This window comes from Cupressus sempervirens, chromosome 10 (assembly GCF_028749045.1).
Source record: "Cupressus sempervirens isolate cs-2001-9-10 chromosome 10, ASM2874904v1, whole genome shotgun sequence".
NCBI classification, from domain to species: Eukaryota; Viridiplantae; Streptophyta; class Pinopsida; order Cupressales; family Cupressaceae; genus Cupressus; species Cupressus sempervirens.
Genome location: NC_143127.1, coordinates 351,859,331 through 351,880,744, shown reverse-complemented (window position 1 = coordinate 351,880,744; position 21,414 = coordinate 351,859,331). Strand labels below are relative to the sequence as shown.

General features: G+C 37.4%; 1 protein-coding gene across 2 annotated transcripts in view; it reads left to right on the top strand.

Moving 5' to 3' along the window:
- The window catches only part of LOC149534035 (Ubiquitin-associated (UBA) protein), a 174,185-nt gene extending 153,766 nt beyond the window's left edge, over positions 1 to 20,419 (top strand). Inside the window, exons 7-8 of one of the 2 annotated variants that reach the window (XM_089803037.1) lie at positions 4,974 to 5,102; positions 19,911 to 20,419. In XM_089803037.1, coding sequence (XP_089659163.1) covers positions 4,974 to 5,102; positions 19,911 to 20,072 — 291 coding nt within the window. In that variant the 3' untranslated portion in view covers positions 20,073 to 20,419. Of the gene's footprint in view, positions 1 to 4,973; positions 5,103 to 5,297; positions 5,629 to 19,910 lie in introns of those variants that run through there. The other variant, XM_089803038.1, reaches the window with a different exon arrangement.
- The last annotated feature ends 995 nt before the right edge of the window (positions 20,420 to 21,414 follow it).

The following is a 21,414-nucleotide window of genomic DNA, read 5'->3' as shown; positions in this document are numbered from 1 at the left end:
TTGATAAAGTAAAATAAACAAATATTATATATATATATATAATTTATTTTTATCTTATATCAAATAGATATAATATTATATCAATTGATAAAAACATAAAAATATAATTAAATGTTATAATATGAATATATATAAGATGATAACAATATATAATAATATCATTATCTATTAAATATAATTCTCTATATCAATTACATATAATAATAAATATATTTAAGATGGCAAATTCATATTTTACTTAGATATTTTTATAAATAAATCAATTATAATCAATTAATAATCCTTTATAAACAAACACTAAATATTATTGCCAAACATGTCTATGTTACCTAAGATATCAAACACTAACTAATTTTATTAATAAACAAAACTATACCTACCAATTGACAACTCCAAAGGTGATGTCCACGCAAGCAATGCATATATATATCGAACAAATAAGGAATAGAAGGACATGGGGGGAGTCACAGGTAGAAGCCACAGAGTAGAATCAACAAGGTCTCCAAACTATCAAACCCTAACAAGGAACCACATAAACAAACTTTCCACATCGGCATACAACCTGATACAAGAAGATACGACCAACCACCATCCACAACATGGTGTCATAAGTTCTTGAGGAAGGATTAGAGGCCATGAGAAAGTAATCATCATATGGTAAGTCATGTCCCACATCACCTACAATCAACAGAAGCCCATTTAATGATATAACCAATGATTAACATATGAAGGTGATCCAGATCCCGTAAACACCATTAATGATTTATTCACCAATAATGATTATCCACGTTAGTTGAGGTGAGATTAACTACGCAGATTATGATTCATTGAGAAGAGTATATTAGAACAGACACAAGGGTAAGCATAACCAATAAGGTAATTATAATTATAATGAGGTTGCATAGTTTGAAGGATAGATCGGAAAGTGCAGCACACACATTGCATATGTCCCTAGTCATAATCAGAAACAGCAGTAATCCTTTGTAGCTGTAGTTGATAGGAGAAGATTATCAGCAGATTGTTATTGCCATATCAGACACAGCACGTTATGGCATTATTGTTATCATCAAGGAGGTTCATAGCATATATCCCACATTGAGACATCACTGAGGGCAGGGATCTCTCTATACTTTTGTAAATTGGAACATCCCACATTTGCATAATTCCTCAAGTCAAATCAAATACAGCAGCGATCTACCATCCAAGGAAGATGTTATTCAAAAATAGAATTGTAAACTACATGCTCAGATTAAGCCGCAGACCTGGAAATGGGGATCTCATATTTAAAAGAAACTATTATCAGGAAAAATATGGAAAAAGGATACAAAGAAAAGAGAGAGCCGGAAAAAACTAATGACCTCCAAAATGGGTTCATTACAATTTCTTACATTCCATAGCTCTATGACCAAAACCATGAAAATTATAACAATAACCAGAAATAGCTTTAAATTGCTTACTTGTACGGTCCCTTTTCATGTGACTAAATTCATTGCATGCATAACATCTACCTCTAAATTCGTTCATCACTTCTTTAGGTGATTCAGCTTCCTCAGGCTGCTTAGGTACATCTTCAGATTGATTAGACTCAACCTTGTTCTGATTTTCTTCTTTATGCTCAAGTTGTTGGATCACAAGATATGGTTCTTTACTTACTTCAGACTTCTTAGATGACTTTTCTCAAAGGTATTCAAGACCGTTCTTATCATAAGAGAGTCTATGTATAAAGATCTGTTCATCAAGCTTTTTAGTGCTCGAATACAATTCTGCAAGGTGCTGCTTAGATTGAGTAATTCTCCTTTCACAATTGTGTTATATATGTCAAGTTTTGCATACTATAACTTTGTAATCTCAAACTCATGTCACTTTGGTAAGGTTAGATCTCAGATTTGCATTTTCAGATTTCAAATCTAACTCAATCTTACTATCATCATCCTTCAAGCTCAACTTTAGATTTCTAATCTTCAGTTCATGCTTTAGGATCTCATTCTCTTTCTTCAGCCTTGAAACTTCATACTATCCTTGATTTGATTTTAGATTTAAGATAATCTATCTTATCTTTCAACTTCTCAATGTAATCTTTTGCATTTTTATACTTGTCTTTCAGAGTATCTCTTTCTTCATTAAGAATATCAATTTGCTCAATAGCTTCTTCTAGGTTCTTTTGCAACTGATCCATATCCATAGAGATCTTACTCAAGTTGTTAGAAATACGAAATACTGAGAAGGGGGGGCGGGGGGTGGGGTGAATCTATTTTACAAACTTTTGCCCACTTATGGATATCATTAACAATCTTATAACTTACATATGAAAGTAAACTGATTATGCTGAATAGTGAACACAACCATAGAGTAATGCAACACATAACACCATATTTTGTTAACTAGCGAAACCCTGGCCAAGGGAAAAACCCGGAGCAGATGGTACCCACAAAATTATCCACTAATCAACAGTATCTTGTGAAAGATATTGCCCTTGTTAGGAGTCTATTACATCCATATAGTGTCTTAGTCCTCGTTAGAGGACTAGGCCTTGTAAGAAGCCTCAATCCTGTTCGGAGTTGTTATTACAGAATGTGTACAAGATGAGCCCACTGCCCAAACATGCAATTATGCAATGATGTTCAGAATACAAAAGTGTAGATACAAAAACCTCTTCCTCAATTCTGATATCTGCAATATTAGATCTTCTTTGTTGTGGTTCACTTTACACATTCGCTCATAACATCCATACAACTCTGCTCTGTCAAATAAATTCGCATCATCTAGTGCTTATCATAACATCATTACTTTTCATTACAATATTACACAACACACACTTTAACTTTCTCAAAATGTCTTTCTTATATACCAAACTGTTTGTCCAGTCGACCTTCTACCTTTCACATGTGTTCCAAAACATAATATTATAATTTGCCCACTTAGGGTTAACATCTAGGATATCCTACCTACTTAGTCAAGTAATTCCTTGACCCAAAATACTCAAGTCCTTGTCTTTATCCTGTTGAGTGGGCTCATTACTGCAACTGGGAAAACTGTTGTAACTTCTTCCATATTGTCTGTATAGACTGGCATGCTGACATGCATGATCCTTAGACTCTGTACTATCGATCCTTAACAGCGCACATGCCCATTCCTTCTCTATGAAGCTCGCCAACTAAATCTTTACCTCTGCTGATAGAAAAACTGAGTAACACTTAGACAATTTTCTAAGTCTGGCTGCCAAAACTGTATCCTTGCATCTTGCTTACTTCATGATGAATATATGTTGCCATAAATGACATCATACTGTCTACCCTAGCCAAATTGCCAACAGTAGGGTGATTTCCACATAGGACAATGTTGAGACATGTTTGAGGGATGCATTTTATCAAATGAAGAAAGCAACCACTTCTTTTGAGAATGCCTAGATTGAGAAAGCGCTTGCACTATGCTAGACAAAAGTTGCACAAATGAGCTATTTGTCTTTGTATGCATCTCTTAGGAGCAACTTGTACATCTAACTAGCCTCACCACTTTGGAGAGGGATTGTTGTAAAGCTATCAGGGCTGCCATGGTAGCGAAGGAGGATCAGTTGGAACAACAAAAGGCTGTGTTGAAGAAAACTAGGAAGGGCGTGAGGGAATCCGTGCAGATGGTGAAGAGGTCCCACTAGCATGAACAGGTAGCACAAAGAGATTTCAGGATGTTTATGGAGAAAATGCATAGTCTTTGGTAGAGGTTGTCTACCTCAGTGGCTACATCTCTCCTAGCATCCTCTACTGATCCAGAGACATCTCCCCACCTTTCTGCCTATTGATTGTTGTAATGCACACAGTTCCCTATTTTGTTTTCAAAGTTTCCAAGACAACTTCTTTGTTGGGGTCTGATGTAGTTTGCAGTCTATCCAAAGTCTGGAAATAAACTTGTTAGTTAAGGAATTATTAGTTGGTAATGTAATTTCATTTACTTCCAATTAGTTTTGATTAGTTGCCAATGGTATGAACTCTTAACCAGCCGCCTCACACTATATATAAACTTATGTTCTCTCGGAAGTTAGCATTGTTTGGAACATTACATTTGGAAATAAAGATAATATCCTTCTGCCATGTTCTTGTGATTATTACTCTATATCTTGTATTGTTGTTTGGTATGTTTTGGTACATTGTTTGCTCTGCATAATCAACTAGTTTCCTTCAGGAGTGAACAGCAATGTCCTTTTCATGTTGGTTCATTGATCAAATCAAAACTACAAACCCAAAATCTTGATTTGAAAGTGGGACCAATTTTGTATAGCTTTATTTTTCTACTCAAAGTCCTTCAAAGAGTCATGAAGGATGCATTCCAAAGGCATAATAAAGCTTGCAACAGACATACAAGTCTGCCACAAAACTTCATTAATATTGTATGCGAGTGAATCCATCAAAACTGTCTGGGAACAAAATACGCTCCATTTTGTATAAGCTAGAGGCAGATTCTGTGAATAAACCACTTAGTGCCACAAGACATTTTTCACATTAATAATGGATCAACTACTATGTTTTATAGAATGAATTTTCACCGAGTGTGTGTCTCTTGTCATTGGTAATCTCTCTATTATATATTTTGTGTTTTTGCAGTGCATCATTATGTAATAGCATATTATGGGAATCAGCTCTGATAGTATTGAGCCAAAATCTGTGATGCATCTTTCATTACTATTGGTTCAAACTTCACATTGCAGAAGATAGTGTCTTATTATTTAGTCAGATAATTACAATTCTAAATGGTTTATTTTACTACATAAAATACAATGGCATAATAGTCCATGCTTACAGAAGAAACAATTTGTCTAAATTGAAGAGGAAAGTTCACTTCCAAGATTCTATGTATATTTTTCTCAGCATTTTTTCTTTATTCTATAAAGTCACCAAATAATATTTTTGTTAAAAACAATTATTTGTTTCTTGTTGAAGAAAATTTCTTTATCAGTTTTCAATAAGCATTATGTTTTGCAGTTTCCAGAGCAAGTAGCTTGTAGAATTTCCCGCTTTTCTTTGCCAAGTTTACCAGTTGAATCATCAACTGTGGCTTCAAGAGAAAATGTAATGAGAGAAGCTGTTCCTTCATATGATAGACGATTTGAGGTCAGTATTCTGCTGCATATTCTGAGATAGGTAGTCTTTTTCTCAACAGCAGCGTTGTTTGCTTGATTAGCTTAGAAATTTTCTATTTTTGTTTTTTATGTAATTTGGAGCATGATAATTTGTAACACAGAATATATCGTTCTGTTCAATTGAACATTTCTGTAACTGATTTCCTATGTGATTTCATATTGCCAGTTTTGCTATAACTTACACTGGTTGGGAGGTGGAAAAAAATTAATATAAGACAGGAGGATGGATCTTAACAATGCTATGGCTCATGTATCATAAAAAGTTGAGTACACCTCCCAAACACCTGCCAACTTCAAAAGAGAAGAAAGCTATCTTGACAGTCCTGCTGCAAGTCTAGTCCATAATGTCTATTCATAAAGACATTATTTAATGCATTGCTTATATAAAAATAACAACAATTATCCATGGTAAATATAGTAATATTGTATAATACATTCCTTATGTTGTACCCTGAATCCATTCCTTGATTTAAAGAGAAGATACAATATTATATTTTTCCATTTTCAATGTCTAAAATTTAGATACCGGAAGTTCAAATCTTCCATATTTATAGAGGAGTCTGCAGTAAACTACTAACTTTCTTAGATTTTTTTAATGTTTTTTTAGAAGCGCCCTTATGAAATCAGAATATTGCCTGCATGGATGTCTACCAAGTACTATGGGTACCAATTGACTAGATATCTTTCATAGCTTTGCCCACAAATATCCTTTCCATAAATAAATATCCACTATATGAATGCATTACCTGCATGACTGCTTAGCATGTATTTGTAGCGACATTGTTGCAATTTTGTGGCACAATGCCAACTTTTGGGAGGATTACACTCCACCAACCTGAGAGTTCTTTTGATGAGTGGACACTTGCTTGTGGTTTTCATTTCTTGGATCTCCCATTCATCTGCCTTAGCCTATTGGTCAATATAATCTGTGTGATGTCCCTGTTATGAAATAGGCTTTAATAATAAATAATAAAATTTTCATAATGATGATAAAATTAAAATATCAATTATTAATAATATTCAAGTATAAAATATAAAATTATTTGGATTACAATATAAATAATAAATAGTTAACTTAGATATTTAAACAGTGAAATTAAAATAAATAAATGAACAATAAGAAATTAAATAAACAAATAAAAACAAATATAATAGAATGATTATTAATGTTATTAATATGAAGGTGTGGTGTGTGTTTATATATATATATTGATGGGTGATGGACCAAAGCCTAGAGTAATTATTATTTGTTGAGATTAATTATTGTATGTGTTGAGCTCAAGTAATCTCGAACTCAAGACCTCTCAGATGAGAGGCTCACAACTTACCGTTGTGTTGTAGACTCTTGCCTAAGACATGATATATTATTAATATAATAATATAACAAATTATTTAATATAATAGCATAATATATCATTCTATTATATTATAATCTAATACTATCGATAAAATGCATTTACTAATGATTGATGTAGGGACAATAGATATGTCACATGTAAAACACCTCTTCCTCATGTGAACTTTTACAAATATATATTTATCAAGCATATCTATTAATGGAGGATATAGGGAGATTGGATGGAAATAAACATTAAGTGACGATTGTTTCCTTTGATGGAATAAATTGCCGAATTCTGAGACGAGAAGAATTATTGGATAGCAATAAGAGCTTTGTATGACATCCACAGTCACCAATAGTCCAGTAAGGAAACAAAACACCAAAATATATCCTTCTCTTATTAGATTGTTGTCAAAGCTAATGAATAAATTGGTTATCTTATTTCTCCTATGGTATGGTATGCCCACAGTATGACTGAGAGTTGTTCTTACCAATCTTCCTGCTTTGTTCCACATAACTTGTATATTATTGACACCACTACCTTTTTCATAGATTATATCTATCTATTGGCTCGAGTGTAGCAGAAAGTCGATAAATTATGAAATATGTGGATGCCACCATTGTTTGAATGACCTAGTTTACAAAATGTTCCCTTGTCTTGTGTACTTTGAATAGGGATGCCTAATCGTGTTACAATTTGTTCATACAAAAACCTTGTTGTAATGAGTGCAATGTTATCTGTTAGTGCCCTTTCATTTGCCCACTTCGTAAGATATTTAGTTACCACCACAATCTTCAACACCAATGTGTGTTACTCACCTTCAGTGGTCCAACAAAGTCAAGATCCCACATTTTGAATAGTTCTTGTGGTTGCAAAGCAAGCAATGGCATGAAAATCCTTTTCAATGGCTAGCCAACCCTCTGACATGTGTTGCATCCAAATACGCACTCTTAGCTATCTAGATGTAGGGTCCACCACCACAATCCTATTAGTCTCACTTCACATGCAACACAGTCTGGTCCCATGTGATCTCCAACCAACCTTCTGTGTGACTCCTTTAGCACTCCCAGAATTTCCTCCTGCATTACACAACTTTGTAAGACTTGATTAGGCTCCATCTTATTTCTCCTATGGTATGGTATGCCATAGGTTGACCGAGAGTTTGTTTTTACCAATTTTCCTGCTTTGTTCCACGTAACTTGTATATTTTTGACACCACTACCTTGTTCATAGATTCTATTTGTCTATTGGCTTGAGTGTAGCACAAAGTTGATAGATTATGAGATATGTGGAATTATGCCACCATTGTTTAAATGACCTAGTTTACAACTTGTTTTCTTGTCACATGTACTTTGAATAGGGATGCCTAATTGTCTGTTCATAGAAAAACCTTGTAATGAGCGTAGTGTTAACTATTAGTGCCCTTGCCTGTGCTCACTTCGTAAGATATTCAATTACCACCACAATGTCCAACAGTAATGTGTGTTACTCACCTTCAGTTGTCAACAAAGTCATGATCCCTCATTTTGAATAGTTCTTGCAGTTGCAAAGGGAGCAATGGCATGAAGACCCTTTTCAATGGCTGGCCAACACTCTGAAATGTGTTGTCTCCAAGTACCCACTCTTAGGCATCTATATACAAGGTTGATCACACAATCCTGTCAGTATCACTTCACATGCAACAGAGTCTGGTCCCATGTGGTCTCCGACCAACCTTTTGTGCGACTCCTTTAGCACTCCCAAAATTCCCTCCTGCATCGCACAACTTTGTAGGACTTGATTGTGCTCCATCTTATACAACAACTTGTTAATGAGTTGAAAGGTCTCATTTTTTAGGGCACTTCGCTCACTCTGCGGCATGTCCTGAGGAAATGTGGACATAGATAGGTACTTGCCAATGGTTTTGCAGAAAGATCACAATGCAACAATCTAGAATAGGTGTGTCCAAAATATCCTCATTCACCCTCTCCAGAGGCTCTCTAGATTTCATCCTTGATAGTTTATCTAGCATGGCATGACTCTTGCCAAGTCGTACCACAATGTTGAAGGTGAGCCACAATAGGAGGAACACTCACTCACCCTTCCTTGGATGATCGACCTATTTGCTAGGTACATCAATACTTGTCGGTCCCCGTACAAGGTGAATGGTGTCACCAATAGGTAGTGCCGAAACTTGTGTACATAGTACACTGTGTTGAGTGCCTCCCTCTATATCACACTATAGTTTTAGTTAGCTCTAGATAGTAGCCGACTGACAAAAAAGTAGTGATCCAACCCTTTGGATCCAACTTGTGCCAGTGTGGTGCCATTGACATAGTTAGAGGCTTCCATGTGTAGATGAGGTTCCTTGCCCCAATCGGGGTATGCTAGGATGGACATGCTCACCAATCTAGAGTTGAGCTTCTTGAATGCTTTTTCTTGTTCTGCTTCCCATACAAATGGTTTTCCCTTCCTCATCAATCAATCCCATGGATATGATATTCATGCAAAGATTTTGATGAATTTCCAGTAGTAGCATGTGTCCAAGGAAAGATTTCACTTTTGTCAAATCCTCTCTCTCCATTTAATTGGTGATCCCATTCTTCTGTTTGTCTTCAATCCTTCCTTGCATACTATATGACCAAAGAAATTACCTTGTGGTACTATGAGCTAATAGTTATTTGGATTGAGACCCAACCATTTCCTTCAACACCTTTCCATACATTCATTTAATGTTGTGAGGTGGGTCTTCTCTCTACTGCAGATAGACCAGTCATCTAGGAAGGCTTTGAAGTTGCTTATAGACTTCTTGTCGAAGATGTGCAATATTATACTCTAGAAGGTGGCCAAAGTGTTAGGTAAACTGAATGGCATCCATTTGTATGTGTACACTCCATCTTTTGGTACGAATGTGATTTTTAGTTTGTCATTCTTGGCAATGTCAATTTAGAACTCATCTATAGATGAGTAAATCTCATGCCTTGCTACTTCCTCATATATGTTGAAGTGCATGGAATTGGAAAAGGGTGTTTGACTGTGACTGCATTGAGGTATCTAAAGTCCATGCAGTTCCATATTTGGTTTGTATCTCTCTTGAAGAGATGATAATAGGTGAAACCCACTCACTCATTTGTACTTTGGAGATGATCCATCCGTGAAATCATTCTGATTGGGTCCGTTTTCCATACGGATATTGAATAGTAATAGGTAAAAGATTCATGTGATATAAGGTAACCATGAAACCTTGCCCAATGTATCTCGCTGCCTGTATTGCTTGTTCACTATAATTCATAAACCCAATTTACCATGGAGAACATGTGTAAAATCTCCTTGAATAATCATAGAAATTTCTTAGTCTTCATAGATTTGATCTATCAAATTTGGATGCCTGCCTCCAACATTTTTTCTATTTACACATTTTGTGGCCTGGGTGTTGTCTTCTATCCTCATTGACTGCCAATGCTACCTTTTGTGTGTGACTTGAGTTCCCTCTATCGAGCAAGTGCTTGCTTTCTTTATTGTTGTTGTGCAGTTTGTGTTGCTCTTGCAATTTGTTCCTCTCAACTTCTGTCCTTGTGTTTGGTGTCTGGTTTCAGATGTAGACTCTTTGCCACGTTGGTGTTGCCTTGTGTTTTGGTTCTACCAAAAATTGTTGCTCTATTGCTCTTAGAACCCATTTTCTCCCATCTATTGTGAAGTCTATGGAGGTTGCTTTTGAACGCTGGCTTTGTTTGCTATTGTCAAGCCTGGTTGCTTTGCCTGTCTTTTCCTTGTGTTGGCTTGACCAAACAGTTTCCTGGCTAGTTTTTTGCCTACTCGTGTTACTTCTACCGTATTGGTTTGTGTGGATGCAATCGCTTTTTTGCCTGATTTATTTCTACAACCATTCTTAGTTTGCGATCCTCCGTGTTGACCTCTGTTGAGACTCCACAATATTAGCCTCCATCTCTAACATATCAAAGACTCTACAACTAGCTGCTCAAGGTGAAATCAGAGAACCAACACTTAAGAGACACTGTGCAGTCTCTCTCAAAGACAATCATGACACTCAAACAATAGACCGATTCTAATCCTACACTTTTGAGCAGTTTCTCTACCACATTCACTGTTGAGACAACAGGTTTCAAGTCCCATCTGGACTCCATTATTGGGCAGCTAGATGAACTAGACACCAAAAAAGACAAGCAAACCGAAATTGCAGCCAAACACTCTTCCCTATCGTCTAAAACCAAGCAGAAAGTTAAAACATGGGCCTCTCTGGGTAACAATACTTTGGGCGTAAAGAAGTTGGTTCAAGGGAAGATTGATTACGAACTTGCAAGGCATGCTAGGAAGCTAAACTTTTGGGTTTGGGGCCTTCCTACTTCCACTATGGACCCCACTTCAGCCGGTTACTTGTTCCTTAGTGATTAGCTTGGCATCTCCGATATTACGTTGGATAGGTGTTGGCTTGGCACAGATAGCATCCTCTACCTCCGATTTCTCTCCCTACCTGATAGGCTCTGGGCTCTTAGGGAAAAGTGGAAGTTATTTCCTCTCCCACTAAGATTAATCTTGACGAGGATCTCACGAGATCACAGGTGATAGAGTTGAAACAAGCCAATAGTCTTGTTGCAGAGGCAAGGTGTAGCGGGAAATGGGCAGTTATTCAAAACCTCAAAGCAGTTATTCATGACTCCCCTCCTAATGTTTGAGAATCGAGAAAGACCTCCAAGGCTAAATGACAAGCCCAACAACGGTTGAGCAAGAGTGAGCTCTCCACTGGGTCTTTTCTTGTCAACTACTAGAATGACAATGACTCCTTATGGTCCTTGCCTAGTCTATTTCGTGATGCGGTGGGTTCTATTGATAGTCTGGTTGTCTCTGAGACTCATGAGAGCCTCGTTTGTCCTCTTCCTAGATATGTTGGATATAGTGGGTATCAATTTGTAGGGATTAGGCCTATGCTTCTGGAGGTGTTCGTGGTTCTGGGGGAGTTGCTTGCTTGATTAGAGATTGTCTTTTTAGTTCTACCTCGGTGGTACTTTTTGACAACTTTGCTAGATTTTTTTGGATTTGTATTGGTTGTATGAGTCGTCATCAAAGTGATATCTCTGTGGCTGTTTACTACTTTTTGTTGGCCTTGTCGCCTTATGCCATGCATGGTGTCAAGGATGAGGACCCTTTATGGACTTGCACAAGTGCATTTCCAATTTCACGTCTATGGGCGATATCATCATCTTAGGGGGATTCAATGCATGGACTAGGGATCCTCAGACTCCTCTTCATGACCATGGATCAGACTTGTACTACGGAGACAGAGCCTGCCAACTTGGGTCTTCAATGCCTTTTCAAGGATTGTCGTGGGCCTCTCTTCTGCTATGGTTGCCACCTCCTCTAGCTTTGTGGGTCTTCTGGTCTGGTGATTCTAAATGACCTCTTTTGCTTCTTGGTTATGAGGTCTTTACTTGCTGGCCTCATTGTGGTGGTGCAAGCGTTGTGGACTATGCTCTCACCTAATGCTTCTTTTATCCCTTCCATCCATAGTTTCACTATCTCCTGCCTCTCGTTGGCCGATCATGCCCTTCTCGGCATTGTGGTTTTCTTTTCCCCCCACTCTCCACCTCCACTTTCCCATCCCTCATCTATTGTGACCCGTCCCCATACCCTTTTCTGCTTCTGTAAGAGTGACTATGACCTCTTCACCCTACATCTTAGATGGCTCCTTCCCTCTGATCGCTTCATTGACTCTAGCTAGGCTTCTTCCATGTTTGACTTATTGATCACTACGATTTGGGAGTTGACTCTCCTCTCCATCCCACACAACACCGGTCCCCTACCTCTCAATCCAAAATGCCACAATACCTTCCCTATGAACCAATGGTTTGATGATGATTGTAAAACCTTCCACCGCTCCTTATGCTCAACCTTTGTTGCTTAATCCCCCACTTCCACTCAGTTGCAACTCTCTTACCACCACTTTCTTTGCTACAAGAAATGGTTCTTCATCACGTTTTAGTGCAGATCCTTTTGTGACATGCTTATTCGCAGCCCCAAGATTTTCTGGCTCACTCTGTTTCCCCGCTCCTTATGCTCAGCGTTTGTTTCTCACTCCCCCAATTACACTCAGTTGTGATTCTCTTACCACCGCTTTCTTTGCTACAAGAAACGGTTGTTCATTGCGTCTCAATGCAGATCCTTTTGTGGCACACTTATTCGTAGCCCCAAACTTTTATGGCGCACCCTGTTCCCCTGCCATCCCCCGCGTGCCTTCCACCCATGAGCTTTGCTCCCTCACCTCCCATACATCCACTCTTTATAATATTCTGGGCCAACCCTCTCTCTAATTCACCCGTCCTCCCCAAAGCCACTTGTTCATTCCCTCAAGCATTTACGAGGTCGTCAAATCCATGAGATGCAATAGGGTGGTGGATGAGGAAGGGTTTCAAACTGAGCTCTTCAAGCTCAATATCTTGGTCTTGGGTTCCTTCCTTCCCACACTCTTTAACAAGGTGGTATGTACTGGCTTTCCTGATTCTTGGTTGAGGCATGTGATCTATTTGATACATAAGATTGAGGTGGCTTCTGACCTTGGCAACTATTGACAATCATGATTGGACACGCCTTTGCCAAAGTATATGCCACAATGCTGAACACTATCCTATCCAGAGAGCTTGATAGGAGACTTTGTCGGGCCAAGGGCCAAGCTAGTTTTGCGAGCTATTATTGAAGAGGCTCGGCACCACTCAATATAAGTCCACTGTTGTGTTGTGGACTTTCGTAAGGCCTTTGATTCCATCCCTCGAGTGGCCCTTTTCCAAAGGCTTAGAGTCATTGAGATTTTAGAGACTTTAATAACAACTATTATGAGGCTATATGAATTGGTGGGTAGATTCAAGACTTCTGAGGGTTTCTTCGATCTTTATTCAGAGCACCATAGGGGTGAAGGAGGGTTTCCCTCTCTCACCCATGTTGTTCATCATCTATATCAATGAGCTTGAGGCCTTTGTTAGGGACTCCTCGCTCCTCAACAATGGTTGTTATTTGCACTAGGTTATGATTTCCATTCTCCTCTTCGCCGACAATGTGGTTCTTATGGCCTCCTCTCCTGAGGGTCTTCAAAGGCTTCTTGACGGGTTAGCATCTTTTTGTGACTTACAACAACTTGTTGTGAACCTGGGTAAGACTTGGGTCATGGTCTTCAACTACTTGAAGACCTCACATCTCTATTTCTACTTTTAGGGTCAAGAGGTTGAGATTGCTTCCTCTTGCACTTATCTTAGGGTTAACTTTTATGGACCCCACTTCAATTTGAGAAACGCCATTCAACCCCATGTGGCGAAGGGTTGGACACCCTTTCCATGTTGGAGACGCAGTGCTTCAAACATCACTTTCAAGACAGTACATCTAAGTTGTCCCTCTTGGACTCCTTAGTCAAACTGATTGTTCTTTATTGCTTTGTTGTGTGGGGTCCCTCTCTCCTAGACTCGATCTGAGCCTCGATCGAGTAGGTCTAGACATTTTTCCTCCAATATATCATCAGATGTCATGGATCCACTCCACATAGTATTATTCTTGTAGAGTTCAGAGCCGATCCCTTCAAACTTGGGGCCATCTTTGTTCTGATTTGGTTTCTTCACTATCTCTGCGAACAGTCGACATCATTACTCTTGCCTGGCCTATTGCTCCTCTATTGTTGTTGCTGATTTTGACCCCGCCACCAGGGCCTGTTGTTGGTATGCTCAGGCCACCACTCTATTGAGATCAATTGGTGTTGAGATTGACCATCTCCCTTTCAATTTTCACTGGATGCTCCCATTGACCTCCTTCCCTTGTAGTAGGAGTTGAACGGGCATGTGAGACTTGATATTTATAGACAGTTTATCATGACCTAGAGTAATTCCCGGAGGGGGTTATGTCTATAGATGGTCTTCTATGCTAAGCATGTTTTGGATGTCCAGGATGGGATTATTGCATACCCAGACTACTTGTCTTGGCATTGGTGCCATGCCTTGTGTATCTCTCTAGGTTCCTTTCGTGTTGGTTCCCATAGGCTTCTGATTTAGACTGATCGCCACATTGATAAGCATGACCGGATTTGTCGGCTGTGTACCCTAGCTAAGGCAAAAATAGAGACCCACTTCAGTTTGGGGTGCCCCGTCTACTATGAGATCAAAGGGAGATACTACTATCAAGAATTTCCGCAACCTCGGTCTAGAAATTATGTTCTTCCCCTTTGTCTGTCTAGACAGATGGGCTAGTGGTACAAATGTTTTCTAGAGACTTGAAGTCTTCACTAAAAGCAGAGTGTGCCAATTGGTTTCTTGGCTGTTGAGGTCTTCACTTTGTGGTATAAGAGTGTTAGATTTCTCACAACCTCTTCCAACTCACTCCTCTTACATGGTCTCACCTTTCTTGAATACGGCTTCGCCTTACACTACGAATCTTACTCGAAGATAATATTGTCAAGGTAATTTCAAACTTAATTTAAATTTCAAATTGCATTGTATAATTTTAATCTTTAAAAGTTTTTAGTTTTACTACAAGTTGTAACTTGAATCTCCTTGTACTCTACACTTTCTAGGTAATGGAGCCATTGGTGAGGGTTGAGGGTTTTGCGCTTGGTGGATGAGTATAAAATTTCAATAGGACATATTTACGAGGCCAAGATTAGTCTCAAAGTGGCCATCAAAAACTATTATAGAGGGGGTGCAAATAGATTTCTTCTATTTTGGAGATCATTAATCAAAGGTGAAACAAGGAATATTCGAAACCAAAGTTTCTCCTTTCCAATCACTTTACAATTGTTAATGGGGAGGTTATGGATAACCTATTTGCATGTATTGAGAGGATGCTAATCAAGGTGAGAGACCTCATCATTAGAAAATCGCATATTTATAAGCAAACATGGGAGAGGCTCTTTTCTTCGTCATTAGTTATATGAGGAAGAACCGCCAAAACAATAAAAAGATTTGACATGTTAAATTAATTGCAAGTTATAAATTACAATTATTAATAGAATATGGTTTATTGGCAAAATGTTGAATACCTTATTTGTACTTATTTTGATTGTGATTGCAATTGGATTTTGTTTGATGTCATTCGCATGAAAAAGTGTAATATGTTGACTCAACGCCTCAATGATCTAGTTTTTACACAATACAATTATGCAACCTACAACTTTACACAAGAAAAGTGGAGGAAAAAATAGAGGAGCCTTTTGATTTGGATGATATTATTCCCTATAGTGACTAGACTGCATAGGATGATGAGTGCTTGTTTATAGAGGATAAGATTGTTGATTTCAAAAGAAAAGCTATGGAGGATGTGGCTGTGGCAAAAAAGTGTAGGGAAGATTGGATTGTCATTAAATGACATTGATATGTGTTAGTGAACAGATTTGTCTTCCAAGAAAACACTTACAAATTGACCCTAAAATGCCCAAACAAGAAGACTCAATCAACACTAATAGTTGGGTTGCTTTGCGATTGAAAAGTGTAAGTGCCCTTTGAATTATTTGGGTACAGCTAGCTCCCTGTACAAGATTTGCAATGAATTTACATAACTACAAACATAGATGGTTTTAACCAGAAAGCACAAAAGGTACACAAACATCCACTTGTAAACACAACATAGATGCGAAGAAACTAAATAATTGGAAGGAAAAAAAAGTAAATGATACAAAACTCTTTTACCCAATCATTACATTACAAAAGAAATGTAGAAAGAAAGAAAAATTGTTCTTTCCAAATACACGAATAACTAAGGCCCAAAGTCCAAATGATAATCATGGCAATAATTTATGTGCATCGAAACTACATTCAGAGATAACCAAGATAATTCAAAGATTAACATTGATCAGAAAGCTAGCACACAAACTCAAAGTTTTGATATACTAAAGTTTTCCTCTTCTAGAATCTAAACACAACAAGACAACATAGATTTGCTGTTTGACACACAAATTACTATGAGGAAAAGTATCTCCCCTCCCTTGCATTACAATTACAAGAAGAAAGATAATCCTCCTCCTGTAGCACAAAGTCTATAGAAGAGACAACTCCCCAGTCTTTCTCTCTTTTCTAGTTCTCTCCTCCTAGCACAAAGTCTGCCAAAGAAACCAAAACTCCAACCCCTATACTGTTGTTTTGTCATCTATTTAATAATTGGTCATCCCCGTAACCATTCGGTTACTCGAATAACTATATCTTGGAGTCCCTATCTTTAACTATATCTCCTCTCCTTTTAATCATAATGTAAGGTTATCTCAATCCGTCAAGGAGACACATCGGACATGTCACTATCATTCTGTCAAACACTTCTAGGTCATTCTCCATACCCACAATTTGTGTGTTGCATTCTTCATCCTATGCGAAAACCGTGTGTAGCTGAGAGTGTTTTAGTGGAATTTGAGGATGAAATTAGTTGTTCGCCTTTCACAAATCCACATATCATGCCACTCTATGACATTTTTAGCAAATCATTCGCTTGATTCTATCTGTTAAAGTTTCACTTCTTGCATCTGATTACAAAGCATTGCAGAGGCTTTAATTTACTGTCCTCGCATCGAGAAAGAAGGATATCATGCATCCATGCCTTGATCATATACTGGTTCCTTGATCAATTGTGCTTTGCCAAATCAGTGATGTTTATCTTGGAAGCATAAGAAAAATGGGTTTTTTTCCATGTGATGAATCTGAAGCCAACAATTTTGACTCTTGACTGGAGTTGACACAAAGAACTTTATCTTCCCATTTCATAGTGGCATCGTCATTTTGGCATTAGAGATCCCCTCAAGCTTTCGGTTGATGTGCTTTAGCGGTTCTTCGAATGCATTAACTGAGAGTGGGGCAAGGTTCTACCTCTTAGTGGAAAAGCGAGTGCATTCTGATCATTTTCGCACTCTTTACTATGTCTCAATGCACAGACAATGACAACTTCCAATTATTCTCAAAACCCAATAGCGAGCATTTCATATGGGAAATAGAACACGACAACATTGGTATTCCATAGGACCATTTGTGATCACCCTTAATGTGCACACAGTAACAATTTGATATTCATCATGCATGAATTAGAATTCTAACAAATGGTCCGTGACTCTCTACTCTAAATTCAAGTGCGGGTTTTGGGAGGAGTCCCTTGTTGTAGCTAAACCCAATTATTGCTTTTGAATCCAAGAATTCTTTGACCAGTTTATGGGCATTCATTCCCTTGTGTCCGCATTTGGATTCTTCTATTGGTGTGGAAGAAGTATTTGAAAGCTTTCACAACATTTTCTTCACCGAACCCACCCAAATTCAAGGTGTCATGCCCGGGCTTGAGCTTTACTCCGTTGTGCATATCATGCGAATAGTGTTGCCTTCTAACACTACCCTATGTCTACATCTCTGTTCTTGTTGAGCCTGGCATTCTGTCAAACAATTCACATGCAGTGTCAGTGCTCCAACATATTGGGTTTGATGAAAATCAACCCTTGTTCTGCCATCTCTTGCAGTCAATCACAAGCCTTCAAGCTTCCTCAACTAAGCAAGTAAATTGTGGATATGCTCCCATGTGTCAGGTTCATCAGGGCCTTTGACATTTTGTCAAATAACTCATAGACATATGTGGGTCATTGGATGCTCATGTCTTTACTGTCAAGAACCCGACTTCATATTTTTAAAGGTTTAATACCATCACATTGGATCCCACGATGCCATTAGCTACATTATAGACATTGACCCGAAGTTCACCATGAGTGAGGCGTCGGTTGTTCACGTTGGTATCAAACTCATCTGGTAATTTGATTGAATAGGCCCGGAAGCTTTGTTTCTGATCATCAAACTTTATGCTGTTGTAATTACACACCCTTCATGGACTCTATTCTCAAATTAGCTTATCAAGATGGACAACTTTTATCTTTATGGTGATGCCTCTAGTCTGCAATCACAGGAACTTGACTTCTTATTGATTGGGATTGAATCATGTTGATTCACGTCCTTTTGATAATTACCTGAAATACTATCGGCACTCTGTCAAATGAACTTGCATAATCCACTCATATGCAAAGTGGGAACCATGGTATCGGTTTCAAACCCGATGTCGGTTATATTTGGAGTTTTGAACCTGTGTACCTAGAAGCATCTGCCTGGTTGGTCTGAACCATTGCAACTACCTTGAACCCGAATCAAAACTTTGAAGGCTTCCCTCAACACTAATATGGGCAATGTTATAATCACTGATAGATCTTAGCATTGCTTGATCTTTAGATAAAATTATAGATTATATAGATATCAACGAACTTCGAGCTTTGGATTTGACCTTCAGATCTGAATCTTTGAGTATTCGAACTTCAAACTTCTGAACTTGATCCTCTGAAAAGGGTCTTCACTTTTAAATTAGTGAACTGATTCTTTGAATTGAATTGAACCTATGGGAAGCATGATTAACTTCAATGTAGATTTCCGAACTAATTTGAACTTGGGAGGAGTTTATCAAACCATTTTGAACCTAGTTTGAAATATTCCTCTGAAATAATAAACACTTCTTCTAAAGAAATAAACTCTCTCATACAAGTACTCTATGGTTTTCTTCTGGTGAATACTTTGGTTTTCTCTAATAAAATAAACACTTCTTCTAAAGAAATAAATCTCTGAAATAAAAAACTGTGACTTGAACTTTGAATTACTGAACCAAGATGAATCAGAATAAGCCATTGAACCTGTGTGAGCAGATTGAAACACTTTGAACTCTTCAAACTTAGTTCAAAGAGGTTCAAAACCCTAAACTGAAAATCTAATTACCGGGGTCTATATGGGTACCAACAATATGGTAGAGGAAGAGTCACTGTCATCCAGCAGCAGGGAACAGCCATATACTTAGTTTTCTAGGCCAAGAAACGAGGTGCAATCAAGTGTGAGGACTCCCCCATTGATCCACCAATTTTTCTCTGGAATGCAGAATAGGAAATTGTAAAGGCTTCTAATTTTTTACTTAACTAGATATAAAATCTATGATCATTTTAAAAAACAATCATTATAAATCATAATAGTTAGCAGTTAGCTATCATTCCACTATCTGGATTAGCATGTGATGCTATTTTGTAATCCATATGTAATCAAGAATCAAATATAATATAAAACACTTACTCACAAAATTTTCAGTTGGTGGAGGTCTGTGTACTTCATTAAAGAGGTCAGTATGATTATCTAGAGTGGGCTAGTGTTGTACATCTAACTGCTCAATATGTAAGGTAAATGGAGAAACAATCTTCTTTTGAATTTATTAAGGGGATCCCGTGTGCCAAGTAATCATCTCATTTAGTAGTGTCATAAGCCACCTTTACCCTTTTTCACTCTTATGATAATATCTAGGTGATTGTTAATGCAGTCCCTTAAGAAGGTTAGCATGAAAATTGTGTTGTATTGCACCTCTTAGTTTTCTTTTATGTTATAACTTTTTTTTTCAAGAACAAAACATGATCTAATATCCAACGTCTCCAGGACGATTTTGCTGCTACAGCTCCACTTCTTGGTTCAACTGTTCATCCCTCAGAGGAAGCAATTTTGACATTGGTGACAATGGGTTTTGATAGAAATCTTGCAACTCAAGCACTTCTTCAGGTCGACAATGACATCAATGCAGCAACTAATATACTAATTTAGATGCAGTCCCATTGATGTTATTTACATTATAACATTATGATTATTTCCACTGTCCACCAATTTGTGTACATTTCAAAGCTTCAGTTTGGCAACGATATTTTTAGAAATATTTATCCACTTTATAGATCCAATTTTTTCAGTGGGTGATTACTCCAGAGTAGATTCGGTTTTCCAAAATACTCTTGACAATTGACGACTACTATCAATGACATCTCAGGCTGAGTAGGGTATGTAAGGTAAATGAGGCCAAACGCGTGACAATGACAGAAATGAGGCTATGCAACTTGATCATAATGTTCATTTTTTATATATTTTATATATTGCTCTATGCTAACATGCACCTACAATACTTACGCTGCTCTGTTTCATCTATGTTTGATGCTTTGAGATTTCCATAGGGAAACAGTGTAGTATGTTGGATGAAGCTGTATTATAGCCCTTCTCTTTTGATGTTCTCGGTCTAACTTCTAGGCACCGCTTCAACGATATTTGTATCTTGGAGAGATGAGGTTAATTTAATCATTGCACGATATGGTATTTAATTGTTTCCTTTAAATGCCATTTTATATGTTTCTCTATGATAATGCTGATTTATTGACCCTATTGTATTTAAGGTCCTTATCATGTCCCTTGTACTTGTTTTCATAAGCTTTTCCATATTCATTTATTTATGCTGCAATCTTTACCTTACAAAATTAATTGTTCTATGTGGGTTAATGTTATAGTAATATTTATTACGACTCAACTCTATCACATTTCTAAATGTTTTCTGGGATTAATTCTCCCACATCCATTAAATTTAGGGTCCACTGGAGGAACATTCTCATCCTACTATTTCTCTTAAAAACTTCTGGATATGTGGAGCACACATATTTTGTAGTTTATGATAGGTAAGATAGTCGTTTCAATTCTTTCGTTTTTCAACAGCTATGATATATCATCAGTCATGTCTTAATGTTCAAAATTGAGGTGGTTTTCTTACATTTTAAAATGCTTTTGTCATTTTTGAACTTATTTCTATTGACAATCTTCAATTGTTTTCATAAGATATTATTAAGGCTTTGGTAGCCATTGTTATCAATGTACTTTCTTGTGATATTGGATGATATGATTGGATGGCACCACTTTTAAGTTATTTCCATAAAACTGTATGTAAAAGTCCAAAGAACATTAAGAAATGGAATTAGATTGTTCCATCTTTAATTTCATTGTAAATTTATGATGTTTTAAAATTTTGTTAGGGCGTTAAAGAAATTTTGAATGTGTCTTTTTTCTATTTGAAAATATATGTTCGTGATGTCCATAGATTTCTTCCACTAGCATCATTTTTTGTAGGTTTGTT